Source organism: Bos indicus, chromosome 3 (genome assembly GCF_029378745.1).
Source record: "Bos indicus isolate NIAB-ARS_2022 breed Sahiwal x Tharparkar chromosome 3, NIAB-ARS_B.indTharparkar_mat_pri_1.0, whole genome shotgun sequence".
In the NCBI taxonomy this organism is placed as follows: Eukaryota; Metazoa; Chordata; class Mammalia; order Artiodactyla; family Bovidae; genus Bos; species Bos indicus.
Window position 1 is genome coordinate 101,534,424 of NC_091762.1, and position 15,730 is coordinate 101,550,153.

The 15,730-nt window shown below is 46.5% G+C and overlaps 1 protein-coding gene and 1 long non-coding RNA gene across 6 annotated transcripts in view; one reads left to right on the forward strand and one right to left on the reverse strand.

Annotated features, from left to right (window-relative positions):
* Window positions 1-2,875: 2,875 nt before the first annotated feature.
* ARMH1 (armadillo like helical domain containing 1) overlaps window positions 2,876-15,730 on the reverse strand; it is a 62,626-nt gene continuing 49,771 nt past the window's right edge. For all 5 annotated transcript variants that reach the window (XM_070786674.1, XM_019957611.2, XM_019957610.2 and 2 more), the window contains exons 8-13: window positions 4,217-4,339; window positions 4,053-4,125; window positions 3,773-3,902; window positions 3,615-3,692; window positions 3,262-3,343; window positions 2,876-3,188 (exon numbers count right to left, since the gene is read on the reverse strand). In XM_070786674.1, coding sequence (XP_070642775.1) covers window positions 3,070-3,188; window positions 3,262-3,343; window positions 3,615-3,692; window positions 3,773-3,902; window positions 4,053-4,125; window positions 4,217-4,339 — 605 coding nt within the window. In that variant the 3' untranslated portion in view covers window positions 2,876-3,069. The remainder of the gene's footprint in view (window positions 3,189-3,261; window positions 3,344-3,614; window positions 3,693-3,772; window positions 3,903-4,052; window positions 4,126-4,216; window positions 4,340-15,730) is intronic.
* Window positions 7,227-8,776, forward strand: LOC139182256 (uncharacterized). The gene is made up of 2 exons (XR_011565904.1): window positions 7,227-8,344; window positions 8,627-8,776. It is a non-coding gene; the product is annotated as an uncharacterized lncRNA (long non-coding RNA).

Below are 15,730 nucleotides of genomic sequence, written 5' to 3' on the forward strand. Positions count from 1 at the left end.
AAGAGTCGGACACGACTGAGCGACTGAACTGAACTGAACTGAACTCGGACCCACCTAGATAATCCAGGAGAATCTTCCCATCTCAAGATCCTTAATCACACCTGCAAAATTCCTTTTACCACATGAAGTAACACATTTACAGGTTCTTGGGAGGAGGATGTAGGTGCATTTGGAAGCCATTAGACTACCACAATAATGATACAGTAATTATTGTAGGAGGATGTCCTTATGCTTAGTAGAAACATAATGTGAAGTTTTTAGTAGTCAAATTTTTAGTTGTCACATGTCATATCTGAAGCTTCCAAATAGCCCAGTAAATAAAAGAAAGTGTGTCAAAGGGTATAGGTATTCACTGTATTATTCTTTCAACTTTTTTTGGTAATTTTGAACTTTTGAAAGTTAAAAGTTGGGGGGGGGAAATAAATGTGTATATTAATAAATTTCATGTAATGTATATTTGTTTTAGATATTTGTAGTGTACTTAAGATTTCATTTAAAAACATTCCATTGTTATTAAACTATTATACCAGAGTTTTAGATTTTTTTCCTGTATTTTTTTGATTTTCTAATTATTAAAATTTCCAAAAATTTCTGGGGTACTGTTTTTAAAATAATTCTATAGGAGGAAAGGCTATTTCAAGACTAAAAACAGTAAGAATGACTTGACACCAAAGGACAGGACATGTCTTTAAAATCGGAAATTCATTTAGCTTTAAGGAAAACATGCTGGATATTTTGTTAACTTTTCTTTCCTCTCTCTGCCCAAATAGAGGAAAGTGGAGGCTCAAAATCCCAGTTAGGCGTAAGGCTAAGCAGCCTTTGACCGACAACATCCGGGCCAGTGATGCCCTCTCGTGGCATCCTAAAGAATTACTGCCATCTGATTTCATTTCCTCTGACCTTGAGGGACAATTCCCTCACAATAACTCAGTAATTCATTCTTGTGTGCCAGGCACTATTCTCAACATTTGGGAAATATAAATAATGAAAACAAATATTCTTGCCCTACTGGAGCTTACATTCAGGTGGGGAGACTGATATGTGATATGATATAAGTGATATGAAATATACAGGTGAGTAGCAGGGGTTAGGGATTAGAGCACAGGGACTGGTAGTATGGGATGCAACTTAAAAAAAAAATAGTAACCCTCTTTGAGAAGCTGACTTTTGTGTAAAGAAAGTGAAGAAATCAGCCATGCAGATACTTGGGGTGAGAGTTCTAGGAAAAGAACCTCTCTCAAGTGTTCAGCAGAAAAGCTTGCACAAAAGTCCTAAATCATGAGCTTGTTTGTCATTTTCAAGAACCACACACTGCCAATGCAGGAGACACAGATTCAACCCCTGGTTCAGAAAGATCCCACATGCCCCTGAGCAACTAAACCTGTGTGCCACAACTATGCAGCCTATGCTCTAAGGCCTCGAAACAGCAACTACTGAGCCCATGTGCAAAAACTACTGAAGTCCTAGAGCCTGTGATCTGCAACAAGAGAAGCCACTGCAGGGAGAAGCCTCAAGATTGGAGAGTAGCCCCTGCTAAGATAATGTCTTAGGAGATAACCTTCCTTCTTGATCTTGTAAGGGGCCATGATGACCCAGGACCCACTACTTGCATTGTAGGCTTGAATGGCATTGTATACATCATTCAATTTGATCCTTCTATCTCAAAAGGAGAAGGTGATGGCACCCCACTCCAGTACTCTTGCCTGGAAAACCCCATGGACGGAGGAGCCTGGTAGGCTGCAGTCCATGGGGTCTCGAAGAGTCGGACACGACTGAGCGACTTCACATTCACTTTTCACTTTCCTGCATTGGAGAAGGAAATGGCAAACCACTCCAGTGTTCTTGCCTGGAGAATCCCAGGGATGGGGGAGCCTGGTGGGCTGCCGTCTATGGGGTAGCACAGAGTCGGACACGACTGAAGTGACTTAGCAGCAGTCTCAAAAACTTATATAACTGAGCTTTTACCTCTAACAAGCAGAACAGTTCTCAGAACTTTCTGAGAGGCTGTTTCCAGTTTATAATCCTCAGTTTGGCTAGAATAAAACTTTCCATTTCTTCTTAGATCTACTGATTAAATTTTTCGTTGACAACAAAATGAGGTGGAAATGTTTATCTGGAAAGAGAAATACGGGAGTCATTGTATATAAGTGGTATTTAAAGTGATAGAGGGACTTCCCAGGCAGTCCAGTGGTTAAGATTCCATGCTTCTACTGCAGGAGGCACGGGTTCTAACCCTGGTCAGGGAATGCCTCATGACATGGCCCCCAAAAATTTAATTAAAAATAAATACATAAATACAAGTTAAAAAAATAAAATAATGGAATCACCAGGGTATAAATATAGAGAAGAGGCTCAAGGTCAAAGTCCTGCCTCCCTCCACCTTGAGGGAAGATGGGTTGAAAAGGAGGAATCCGTAAAAATGCTTCCCAGGTGGCTCAGTGGTAAAGAATCCACCTGGGTTCAATCCCTGGGTTGGGACGATCTCCTGGAGGAGGAAATGGCAACCCTCTCCAGTATTCTTGCCTGGGTAATCCCATGGAAAGAGGAACCTGGCACAGACTACAGGTCATGGGATGGAAAAGAGTTGGACATGACTGAGCCTGCATGCATAATCAATCAGCAAAGAGAATGAACGAAAGCAACCAGAGCAGCAGGAGAGAACCCAGGTGGGTGTGGTGTCCTGGAGGTGAGAGTGCAGGGGCCATTAGGGACTGGAGGTGAGGCCCACTCCTCACACTACTTCCTTGAATCTTCTAGGAGGTTGGTGGTCCTTCCCTTCCGACCAGCTTTTTTCCTTGATGAGCAGAGGTACCCTTGTCCATCATCATAGCTCTCACTGGATCTCCCTCTGCCCTCCACACATGGACACCAGACAGACAGCAAGACTTGTTTATTGAAGACTTCCCAGCAGGCTCTCTCTCTCCCCCACTGGAGGGCAGAACCCCCAGCTTCCCACCGAGGCCAAGAGGAGTCAACAGGAGCTTGGCTGTGACTCCTCCCTTCTGCCAGGCTTCCCCGCCACACAGCCTTGGCTTCCTGGCTTGCCTCCGAGGCTCCTTTTTCCTCCTCTTACTCCTTTTCTTCCACGTCCTCCTTCCGGAAGTGTGTGACGTAGGCCACCTGATCCTCATTAGGATGCCCAAAGTAAAAGCTCATGTTGCTGTAGGAGAGGCCGCTGAGGTGCAGCACTGGAGGCAGGAGATGAGCCTGAGACTGGGTGCCGCTGCCGCTCTGGCCCAGGCCCCCTGGCTCCCCACTCACCTCTGGTGACATTGACTTTGTTGGCCGCCAAGATGTCTGCCTGAATGCTATCTATATTCATGTACAGATTCTCGGCATTGCTCTGGGGACAGAAGCAAGGGAAACCTGGCTAGATGCCAGGGCAGCCTGGACTTGGAGTTGGGTATGGGCAGAGGGAGGCTGCAGGCTGCAGTCAGGCTCTTAGCCTGACAGGATGGGCCGGAAAGGGAACGGAAGAGTGCCAGGTGGCGAAGCCCAAGCAGGGCAGTCCCTTCTGTCGCCCGCCCCAGCCAGATCTTGTGTGGGGTGTCCATGGGGGTGGGGGGAGGGCGTGAGCTGCGGCAGGCGCAGGGCCACTGTTTGGTCCCACTTACTAGGAAGAGCTTGTAGAGTTCCTCGCCCATGGTCTTGCGCACGTGCTCCTCCACCACCGGGAATAGCTGCACGAAGTACTGCGGTGGGCGGGCGGGGGTGGGGCGTGACTGCAGTGCTCGCGCGCCGTGCCCGCCCGCCGCCCCGCCTCCCCGCGCACCTCCAGCGTGAGGCTGGCCTGCCGCTGGCTGTTGCTGTGATCCGTGTTGCCCATGGCGGCCATCAGGCTGTGTATCACTCGCAGGTGCAGCATCTCCTCGGCCAGGGTCGTGTTATGGCGCGCCAGGACCCTGGGCGGGGGTGGGGTGGTTTGGGGGTGGGAGTGGGATTCGGGCTGCGGTGGTAGGGTGGGACCCTTGGGCGGCCGGAGCCCTTCCCCAGCGCGCGGGCAGCGCTTAGCCCGGCTTGCCGCATCCGCCCACCACCTGCGGCCCGCTTACCCGATGGCCTTGGCGGCCGCGGCCTGCTGCAAAAACAGCGGCAGGTGGGCGGTGAGCTCGAGGACCGACGAGTCTAGAGGAGGGGGTGGCCGTGAGACTGGGAGGAACCGGCTTCTCCCTCCTGCCCCGCCGGTGGCCACCCCCCAATCGGAGCGGATCCCTACCGCTGACGATCTGGGACTGCAGTTTGCTGGTCTCCTTGAAGGACGGTATCAGTAGCGCTACGAGGCCCTTGAGCAGCGCTGGGCACACATCGTAGTTGACCAGGTCCTTGATCAGCTCGATGGCTGGGGAAGGCAGAGGCGCTGGAGAGGCCGGCCGCTCCACTCCCCACCCCGGCAAGGAAGCACCCGCCCCCTTCTTTATCGACCTTTCGTAGCACCTGTTTCTGGCCAACAATGTGCCAGGCGTGGGGACAGCTGGCCCTGCCCTCCTGGAACTGGGGGTTAAAGAGGAGAGGGAGGAGGGGGCCGAGGTCCCCCGGGATTCACAGAAGCAGCTAGAGCGGGAAGAGGAAGGCTTTGAGGCTTAGAGGCTGAAAAAGCTGAAGGCCGCGCAGAGGCAGGGCTGCCTTCCGCCTTTGAGGAATCTAGTAGGTTTTGTGGCGGAGGGAGGGGTCGGGTCTTCAGAGGGAAACAGGATGGGGAAAGACAGGGGGTGAGAAGGCGACAGAGCAGGTGGCTGGGGATGTGTGGCAGAAAATGAGAAAAGAGACAAGGCTGACAGAAGTTTAGAGAAACTTTGAGTTTCTGACGAACCCTGGTCCAGGCCTTGTTTGCCCAGGCTCTGTGCTGAGCGCTCTCGGTATCCCGCTGCCGGTATTGGGACCGACGAGGTCCGCTTTGCACCAGCACAATTGTAATCCCCATTTTACATTTGAGGGGATGAGGCACAGAGGGGTAAAGCACTTGCCTAGGGTACCACAGCTAGGAAGTGGTGGAAAAAGGAGGGAAAGATTGGGTTAGGAAGGAGGAAGGGGACTAGACTTTATTGAGGGGATTTTCTGTAGCTACTTCCCAGTCATTCCAGCTGTAACTCAGCCTTTCGGCCAATCTGCATAGGAAGCCTACTGTGCCCCAGACCAGTTTGGTGACAAGTGCTGTAAACTGGGTCCGTGGGCTGTGGGAATACCTGGGAAGATGGCGGAGGGCGGAATATTTTTGTAAGAAGGAGGAACCAGAGGGAGACAGAGCTGGATGGTAATGCGGTGGTACACCGGATAAACACGGTGGGTGGGGTGGGGTGTGTTGGAGCTTGCGGCCGTGGAAGACAGAAATGCGCTCTCCCTCAGCTTGAGAGTCAGTGCCACCAGTCTCTCTCTTCACTTACTCCGAGGGGCAAAGTTGTTTCCCTGATTAGCTTATTTGCATATCAAAATGCAACGTTATATTATGTTTTAATAACTAAAGTTACCCGTTTTATTTTCTTGTTAGGACATCTTACCCAGTAAGAACATGGTGATGGTGATGGTTTAGTCGCTAAGTCGTGTCCGACTCTTGCGACCCTGTGGCCTGGAGCCCGCCAGGCTTCTCTGTCCGTGGGATTTTCCAGGGAAGAATACTGGAGTAGGGTGCCATTTCCTTCTCCAGGGGAATTTTCCGGACCCAGGAATGGAACCCGGGTCTCCTGCATTGCAGGCTGATTCCTGCATTGGAGGCGGATTCTTTACTGACAGTTACCAGGGAAGTAAGAACATATTTAGGGATAATTCTCTACAATGGAAGAAGGGCTTTTGTTGGTAGTGCAAAGGCACCACAGGTCATAAGGGAGTATCTGGGAGAATGAGCACTGATGGTAGAGAAATACATGCTTTCGTGGTTCACTTTCTCTTCTGGTTACCTTTTGTGTCTTAGCAAAGACTTCTGTGAAGAAGAACGATTGAGACTGGTGGTGTGATCTTTTGAGGTTTTACTTCTTTGAAGCTAAATATGTAGACTTTGTGGACTTCCTAGGTAGCTGAGTGGTAAGGAATCTCCCTGCAAAGGAGACAATTTCAGTCCCTGGGTGGGTAAGATCTCCTGGAAAAGGAAATTCTCTTGCCTGGAAAATCCCGTGGACAGAGGAGCCTGGTGGGCTACATAGTCCATGGAGTCACAAAAGAGTCGGACTCAGCAACTGAACAACAATTCCTGATGTGTAGAAATACAAGTAGGTTCTGAAAAGTAGAAGGTAGGACCAACTTGCATTAGAAGGCAGTTTCAAGTTTAAGCTGTAGGTTAGGGAATAGGCTGTCTGGTTCCCTGCCCCAGCTGTTAAGTGAGGCTTTACAGAAATTATTGGGTTTCCCTGATAGCTTAGTTGGTAAAGAATCCGCCTGCAATGCAGGAGACCCCAGTTCAATTCCTGGGTTGGGAAGATTCGCTGGAGAAGGGACAGGCTACCAACTCTAGTACTCTGGCCTGGAGAATTTCATAGACTGTATAATCCATAGGGTCGCAGAGTCAGACACAACTGAGCGACTTTTTTACTTTTCTTTTTTTTTTTACAGAAATTATATAGCATGTTTACTTGTGAACATAGGTGCAAAAATTCTTCACAAAATATTAGCAAATTGAATCCAGCAGTATGTAAAAAAGAATAACGTGCCATCTGGGAAAGCACATATATCATCTTCATAGAAAAAAAAGTTTGACAAAATTAAATCTCAATCTGATAAGAGCTATCTATAGAAAGCTATAACAAGCGTCATATCTCATAGATGAAACATTGGAAACTTTCCCTTTTGGATGAGAAATAAGGCAACCTCCCACACTTTCCTCTCCAGGAAATCTTTAGTAAAGAGTAAAAGATAAATCATCTGAAGAGAAACCAGAGTACACTTAGCTACATTTGTTTTCTTAACTGTTTTCTTAACTGATTATAACTCTCCAAGACTGGTATCTATTCCTGTACTATGGCCACTCCTCCAGGAAAATCTGTAAAAGAGAATTTTGGAAAAGATGTACTATCTTTTTCTAATCTTTGGAAGAATTTGTGTAAACCTAGAATTTTTTTTGGTGAATGTTTGATACAATTCTCTGAAGCTTCTGATCCTATGGAAAAATTAATTACTGATTAATTTTCTTTAACCATTAGAGGGCTATTTGGGTTTTCTACTTCTAAGCCTGTTTTAGTAAATTTTATTTTCTAGCTGTTTTCATCTAAATTTTCAAACATATTGAAAGAAGTTTTCATTATATCATTAAAAATCATTTTAATGAATGTACCATCTATAACGATGTCACCTTTTAAATTCTTAGTATTGATATTATGGGTTTTTTTTTTTTTGTATCAGTTCCCTTTGCCCTCATATAGCATGGAAGTAACACAGATGGATTTCATTACAAAGAGGAATCCTGATTTCAGAGAACTTAAATGCTATATAGTAGTCAGCAAGCATGCCTGCCCTTTGCTATACAGGGGGAAACTATATTTTCCAAAACTGTTTGCCAAACAAACATCCTTGAAAATGTAGTCTGGAATGAAGAGCATTAAGTATGTCATTTACAGTATATGCAGAAATGTGAAAGACCTGTCTCTATGGGAATTGTCTCCTAGGATTATTTTTCTTTTGCTAGAAGTAATCCTTTAGCAGACATACTGGCTCTGTTCCTGAATTTCCAGGGAAAGCATTCAGTCTTTCTTTATTAAGTATAATGTTAGCTGTAGATTTTTTTTTTTTTTTTCCTGGTAGATGCCTTTTATCAAGTTGGGAAGTTCTTCTCTCTCTCTTTTCCCTTTTTTTTTTTTTTGGTCATGCCATGTGGCTTGCAGGATCTTAGTTCCCTAAGCAGGGATTAAACCCAGGCCCTTGGAAATGAAAGTGTGGAGTCCTAACCACTGTCCTGCCATGGAATACCCAGGGAAGCTCTTCTCTAGTCCTATTTTTCTGAGAATTTTTAATTACAAATGAGTGTTGAATTTTGTCACATGCATTTTCTGCACTGATTGATCTAATAATGTGATTTTTCTTCGTTAGCCTGTTAACTTGGTAGATTAAATTGGTTGATTTTGGGATATTGAACCAGCCTTGCATTGTTGGAATAAACCTTACTTGGTCTCAGCCTGTTTTTCCCAATCACAGAATCAAAGAATTATCCTCTCAGGAGTAAAATTCTCAAGGATGTCTGGTGCTACCGCTTCCAGTTCTTGACAGTCTGGGGGCAGGCCTTCTGGGGCAGCCCTTTTCCCTTGTGGGCCAACCTGATTCAGAAACAGCTGGCCACTGCTTCTGCACTTTCTCTTGCATCCAGTTCTACTGAAGAAGCCCTTGCAATCCCAGCTATGCTTCACTCCAACCTCTGATTACTCAGGTATGGTTCTAATTTGGAATCAGAGACAGCAACAGTGTGGAGGGAAAGCCACCAGCACACTGAGCCTCCCTGGATTCCCCCAAACACTTTTCCACTTGGACAAAAATGAAGCCTGGGATGCCTCTGGACACTTGGCAGCTCTAGCCTAGTGCCACAATCCCCAAGTCTTTCTCACTTGTTCTTTTATTGTTTGGTCATGAAACCTTTTCTTCCTTTTTCTTGAATTAATGCTGCTTGGTTTTGGGGTCTGAATACTTGTTTCCTCCTTATATCTGACTACAGGGGCCTGGTCAGCTACAGCACAGCTCTCAGTACTAGCTGGGTACTTGTCAGGCACGAGCTGGTGGCACCTTAGTGCCAGGATGCCCTGGGAAAACTGCCTCCCTGTACCTCAGAGAGTTCTTCCTGCATCAAGAAATGATTCAGTGAACATTCAGGCTAAAAATGAATAGATGAAGATATTTCAGTGACGTTTCCCTGACCAACAATGGCATTCTCCACCCACATGGGACCAAGCACTTCAGGAGACAAACATCTGGTTCTGTCTGTTCACTTTACACCAATGCTTGAGGCTTAATTGATTATGTATCTGCTCCTTGATTATGCATGTAGATCCTTTACAAAATAAAAATTTATTCACTGAATCACTTTTTATTGAGTTTTAAATTTCACAGCTGTCACTGTTTACACCCAAAGTGGAAGTGCTAGTTCCTGCCCAAATGTCTCCTAAAGAACCACAGCCGGTTACAACTCTATACCCTGTGCTAGTTACTCATTGTATCAGACTCATTCAGAAAGCAGAAAGGAGACCTTTGGCAGCTTTGCCTGAAGCCTGTGGTGCTGACAACATCCAACTGGCCTAAATTGAAGCTGCCGTGGATTTATTCACTGGTTGATTCATTCATCTAACAAAAGACTTCTTGAGCATCTTCTCTGTGCCAGATCCCTGTGCTAGGGTTATCAGGAGGCCTAAGATACAATCCCCGCCCTCAGGGATGACAGTTTAATGGGGAGTACCAGTAAAGAAACTGGCATTTATGATGTGTTAAAAGAGCCATGGGAACAGCTGGGCTGGTGTGAGGGCATGTTGAGGGGGTGGAGAAGGTGGCAGTGAACTGGCAAGGCCATGAGGAGAAGAGCAGGAAGGAAGAATGTGGTGGGTGCCATGTTGGATAGTGTGTGCCACCCTGGTGGCCAGGCAAGCTGGGAGGTGTGGCTGGCACACAGGGTGCTAGATCATTGAGTGAGAACCAAGGCTGTGAGATGGGTGGTAGAGCTAAAACAAGCCAGCCTCAGCTTCTGGAGGCTTTGCATGCACCTACCACCCTATAGAGCAGATGTTTTCTCATCTTTCATTTCAGAGAAGACTTAAGACTTGGAAATATTGACAAGCTTGCCCCAGGTCAAATAGCTAATGAGTAGTGAAATAACTCTGTTGGATTCCAAAACTCATATTCTTCTCCATTAAACTAAGCCTCACTGCATCCTCTTTGGTGGAGAGACTGTGTGGGCACCATGAGGGAGAGATGGAGGTCAGTGTAGATGTGAGAAATACAAAGACTTGAATTACAGCAGTGGAGACAGAATGGTGAAGGGGGAGCAGATCTGAATGATACTGAGTTAGAGTTGACTGGTCTTGTTAGAAGTTGATTGAAGGTGGGAAGCAAGAGGAGATGATGATTACCCACATGTCTAGCCTGAGTTGATTGGGTGCTTGTTTTGCTAAGACTGGAACCTCAGAGAATGAAAGGTTTGGAGTAGGAATATCAGGATTCTAATTCTGAACATGGTCAGTGACATCCAAGGGGAGATGTCTAGAAGGCAAGTGAATGTGAGGGTCAGGTCCTCAGGCTCAGGAGAGAGATTTCAGCTGCACAGCAGCCAACCAGCCACTCTGACCCTCAACCACAAAACCAAAGTAATAGTGATGCCTGCCTCATCAGCTTGTTGTGAGGACTCAAGGAGGAAAGAGCTAGAGCAGTACTTAGCATATAGTCAATAACTCTATCTAAAGGCATCATTGTTGTTCAGTCTCTAAGTCATCTTGACTCTTTGGGACCCCGTGGACTGCAGCATGCCCAGCTTCCCTGTCCTTCATTATCTCCCAGAGTTGGCTTAAACTCATGTCCATTGAGTCAGTGATGCCATCCAACCATCTCATCCTCTGTTGTCCCCTTCTCCTTTTGCCTTCAATCTTTCCCAGCAGCAGGGTCTTTTCCAATGAGTCCGGTCTTCGCATCAGTTGGTCAAAGTACTGGAACTTCAGCTTCAGCATCAGTCCTTCCAGTGAATATTCAGGGTTGATTTCCTTTAGGACTGACTGGTTTGATCTCTTTGCTGTCCAAGGGACTCTTGAGAGTTTTCTCCAGCACCACAATTCGAAAGCATCAATTCTTCGGCACTCAGCTTTCTTTATGGTCCAACTCTCACATCCATACATGACTACTGGAAAAACCATAGCTTTAATTGTATGAATCTTTGTTGGCGGAGTGATGTCTCTGCTTTTTAATATGCTATCTAGGTTTGTCATAGCTTTTCTTCCAAAGAGCAGGCATCTTTTAATTTCATGGCTGCACTCACCATCCACAGTGCTTTTGGAACCCAAGAAAGTTAAATCTGTTACTGTTTCCACTTTCCCCCCATCTATTTGTGAGCTATTATTATTTCCTTCTTCTTTTTTTTTTAGGGGGCTACTCTCCCATCATACTCAAAACCCTCATGTGCATAAAATGAGACTGAAATGATTACCTTCTGACCAGGAGATATTCCCTGGAATCTAAGCTTACTGGATTGTTTTACCTTTGTATATTTGAAATGTAAATATGTACCAAAAGAACTTTGCCATGAAAAGCAACATATTTAGTATCAGCATGCTTGTAACTCACTTTAATTAAACGTTGTTGTTTTTGTTTAGTCACTATATTGTGTCCAACTCTTTTGCAACCTTTTAAAAAAGGCCCTTCTATAGCCTTCGAGGCTTCTCTGTCCATGGGATTTCCCAGGCAAGAATACTGGAGTGGGTTGCCATTTCCTGCTCCAAGAGCTATTATTTCTATCATTATACATGGTAATTAAAACCACGGGAGTGGGTGAGGTGCCACAGAACCAAAAAGAAAAGAAGAGAAGACGACCTGGGATTGACTCCTAGGAGAAAAAGAAACCAATACCTAAGGGACTGGTGGAAGAACAGGAATGTATGAAAGGCTAAGAAGTAGTGTCCAGAGAGAAAGGAGGAAGCCAGGACAGCGTGGGTCTGGGAAGGAAGGGATCAGAGTCCTCAGGGAGGAGGATGTGATCAGGAGGATTTGGAATTGAGAGCTCATGCCCAGTGAGGCTGATAAGCAGCTCTGCAGGGCCCATGCCCATTAGTTTGACAAGTAACGCATTGGGTACCTCTCAACTACAGCGCTGGCATTGACTGAGACCCAGTAAACAAAACATGCAAGGAGCATGCCACCAACGCTTGAAGGAAACTGCAGTGCAAGGGGAAGGATTCCTCCAAAGAGGAACCACAGAGCCCATAGCCTGTCAGCACCGAAAGCAAGCTCTGTGATCACCTGTCTGATAGATGCAGAAACCCAGAACAAAGACTTGCCCGGGGGATCTCAGTGAAGAGGAGACAGAGCTGTAGCAGCAGGCTTCACGTTCATGTGTCTCAGAAATGGCACTGCATCTGGGAATTGTGGCTCTGTCAGGCAGCCGTTTCCAGCGCTCTCAGCTCTGATGAAGTTAGTTTTTACAATTCTTTGCTCCTGCTGCTGCTGCTGCTGCTGCTAAGTCGCTTCAGTCGTGTCCGACTCTGTGCGACCCCATAGACGGCAGCCCACCAGGCTCCCCCGTCCCTGGGATTCTCCAGGCAAGAACACTGGAGTGGGTTGCCATTTCCTTCTCCCATGCGTGAAAGTAAAAAATGAAAGTCAAGTCTTTACTCCTACAGCTGGCGAAAACCAGTGTCCTGTCCTTTTCGTCACACCCAGGCAAGACTGCCACCTACTGGTCACACTTAAGACGTCCACCTCAGTGCCATCCATACAGAGCTTTGCTTCCCTTTCCAGTGGCGCTGCGGAATGGCTGCGCTGCGAAATGGGTAATCACTTCAGTATTCTTGCCCGGGAAATCCCACGTACCGAGGAGCCTGGTGGGCTACACTCCATGGGGTCGCAAAAAGTCGGACACGACTGAACGGAACGACTCACTAAACAGAACGACAGAACGACTTTCACTAAAATCTCGCTTACTGCAAGGTGCGGACCAAAAAGAAGTATGTCCACAAAGTTTTCAGTATGTCTCCTTTCAAGAGGTGGAGCCCAATTCTCTCCTCCCCTTGTGTGTGGGGTCAGCTTAGTGACTGCCTTCCAATGAAGAGAGTAAAACAGAAGTGACATATGCAGCTTCAGAAATTAGATTATAAAAGATACTGGAGCTTCCTCTCTGCTGTCTCTTGGATCACTTGCTCCAGGAGAAGCCAGCTGACACGTTGTCAGAACACTCAAGCAGCCCTATAGCAAGATCCACGTGGTGAAGAACAGAGGCTTCCTGCTGACAGCCAGCACTAGCTTGCCAATGAGTAAGTGAGCCATCCTGGAAGTGGGTCCTCCAGGCCTGGTCACACCTTTGGGTGATGACAGCCCAAGCTGACCGCCTGACTGCAACCATATGACACACCTTGAGCCAGAACCACTCAGTTAAGCTGCTCCCAGATTTCTGATCCACAAAAACTGGGAGATAATAAATGTTCATCTTCTTTTTTTATCTACTGGATTTTAGAGTGACTTATTATATAAGCAATAGGTAATGAATATAGATGGATTGATTTAACAGCTTTTGTGGATTTCTGCAAAGTTTGAATATAACGTCTTTCATGTTGCCTTCATGGCAGCAATTTTAAGGAATCTTCATTTGTCTTTGCCTGAGCTCTCTGAGGCTGCTGTGGCAGTGGGTAGGAGCAAGGAGGGGAGAGCTGATGAGAGAACTTGCTGGAAGTCACCATGCTATATGGCCGAGACTGCCCATCCTTGAGAGAAGAGGGGATGGGAGGGGGTTCAGCAGAGAAAGGGAGCGCAAGGGCCAGAGAAGGGGGCCAATGAAGGGTAGGAAGTGGGTATGGAGGGACAGAACTTCTGCAAACTCAGAAGTTCTGGCTCCTCCCAGTTCTCTTAGGCCCTACCAATACAACCAAGAGGAGCTGCTATACAGTTTAACTTTTTTATTTTTGACTGCCCTGGGTCTTCATTGTGGTGCTTGGGCCTCTCTAGTTTTGATGTTCGAGCTTCATTGCCCCATGGCATGTGGGATCTTAGTTCCCCAGCCAGGGATCGAACCTGTGTTCCCTGTATTGGAAGGCAGGTTCTTAACTACTGGACTACCAGGCAAGTCCTTATACTTTAAATATTTAAAGTAAACATATTTTCAGTAAGTTGGTGATTTGGTGAACTGGGCACTCAGCAAATTGGTCATCTGGCCAGTTGATTTTTGGGTAAGCATACATTTGGCAAATTAATTTACAGTGATGGGTCAGTTTCTTATTAAGTCATACATAGTAATTTTTATGATCCTAAGATAATTTATTTGTAACAGATACTAATATATTTACCCACACAGATATATATTTCAGATTCCCAACAGAATTAATTTCTCCTTCCAAAAAAGTTTGTGACTTTGACATTTCTCTTCTTCAGGGAGGGAGACCAGTGAGTGATGATTAAGTCCCCATCTGCCACTAATTCCTGGAATAGCAATCCTCCCTGGGAGGAAACTGCCATTTTTCACTTCAGAGTCATTATAAATGGAGATAAATTCCAGGCAGGACCACTTTGGAGAAGTCCCCCCTTAATTTTAATTTTGACTCTCTTAGGTTGAATGGGATCATTATTTTAAAAAATTCTAAAATCTTAATTCTATGGGGAAAAAAAATCCTCAGAAATTAGCAGATGTAGGTGTCAGAACTTTTTCCCTGGTTATTTCTATGAGAAAGTGAATAACAGATGAGAATGGACAATCAGAATCTGCTGCAGTGGGGACCAGAAAGCCATGACTTGGTCCCAGGTTTCCTCTTCTCCTCTTTGTAAGAACCTGGAAGGGCAAGGCATTCCGCACGACCTTCAAGACGGGGCTCATGGGGCTCCCTGAACCACAGCTCCTCCCGGGGCCCCTGCATGGCTGTGGGGGAGACATAATGTTACAAAATCCAGCTCAGACAGACAGACAGACATATTTCAGGAAACTGCATGAGAATATTGAGAAAGGGAAGAAAGAGGAAGAAAGAGAATCTTATCTCACCTAGACAGACATAGAGCCAGCACCACACATGTGCCCCAGGTGCCACATGTCCCACTGCAGTCGTTTTAAAACTTGGTCATAAAATTATTTGATCCTCCTCCCATCAAGAGAGAGAAGCTGCTTGCTTCCCTTGAGTCTGGGCAGGAAGTGACACTATGTGACTTATGAAGCTAGGTCAAGAAATGCTATGCAGCTTTGGTCTGGAGTGTCTTGGAAGCTTGCTCAGGCTGCCCCCTCTGGGAATCTGGCCACTGAGCTCAGAGAAGCCTAAGCCACAGAGCTACAGGGAGAGGCCACGTGAAGGTGTGCTGCAGGGCACAGGCCCAGCTCTGAGTCCCACCTTCAGGACCCAGCACAAGCCCCAGTCTGCTGGTGCAGCTCAAGGCTGGGACTAGGGCAAGGCAAGTGAGGCATCTGCCTGTGCTGCAAAATTGAAGGGAGGGGCCAAAATCCAGTAATCAAGAAAGATACTTTTTAATACAATTAAAAAATGAGAGCAAGGGGCTTCTCTGGTTGTCCAGTGGTTGAGAATCCGCCTCCCAATGCAGGGGACGAGGGGTTGATCCCTGATCAGGGAACTAAGATCCCACAAAGCTGAGGAGCACTAACTCCTCAAATTGCAACTAGAGAGGCCCACAAGCCACAATGACTGAGCCCCTGTGCTCCAGAACTTGTGCTCTGCAACAAGAGAAGCCACCACAGTGAGAAGCCTGCAAACTTCAGTGAAGACCCAGTGCAGCCAAAAAAAGAAAAAAAAAAGCAAAACAATTTATGATGAACAACCTATCAAAATGTTATATAAAAACAGAATTGGTAAGGGTTTCCCTGGTAGTACAGTGGGTGAGAGTCCACCTGCTAATGTAGGGGACACAGGTTCAATCCCCGGTCTGGGAAGATTCCACATGCTGCAGAGCAACCAAGTCCTCGTGCCACAACTACTGAGCCTGTGCTCTAGAACCCACCAGCCACAACTGCTGAAGCCTATGTGCCGAACACTTGTGCTCCAAACAAGAGAAGTCACCTCAATGAGAAGCCTGCACACTGCAACCAAGACCCCCGTTTGCTGCAACTAGAGAAAACTGCGTGCAGCAACGAAGACCCAAGCCC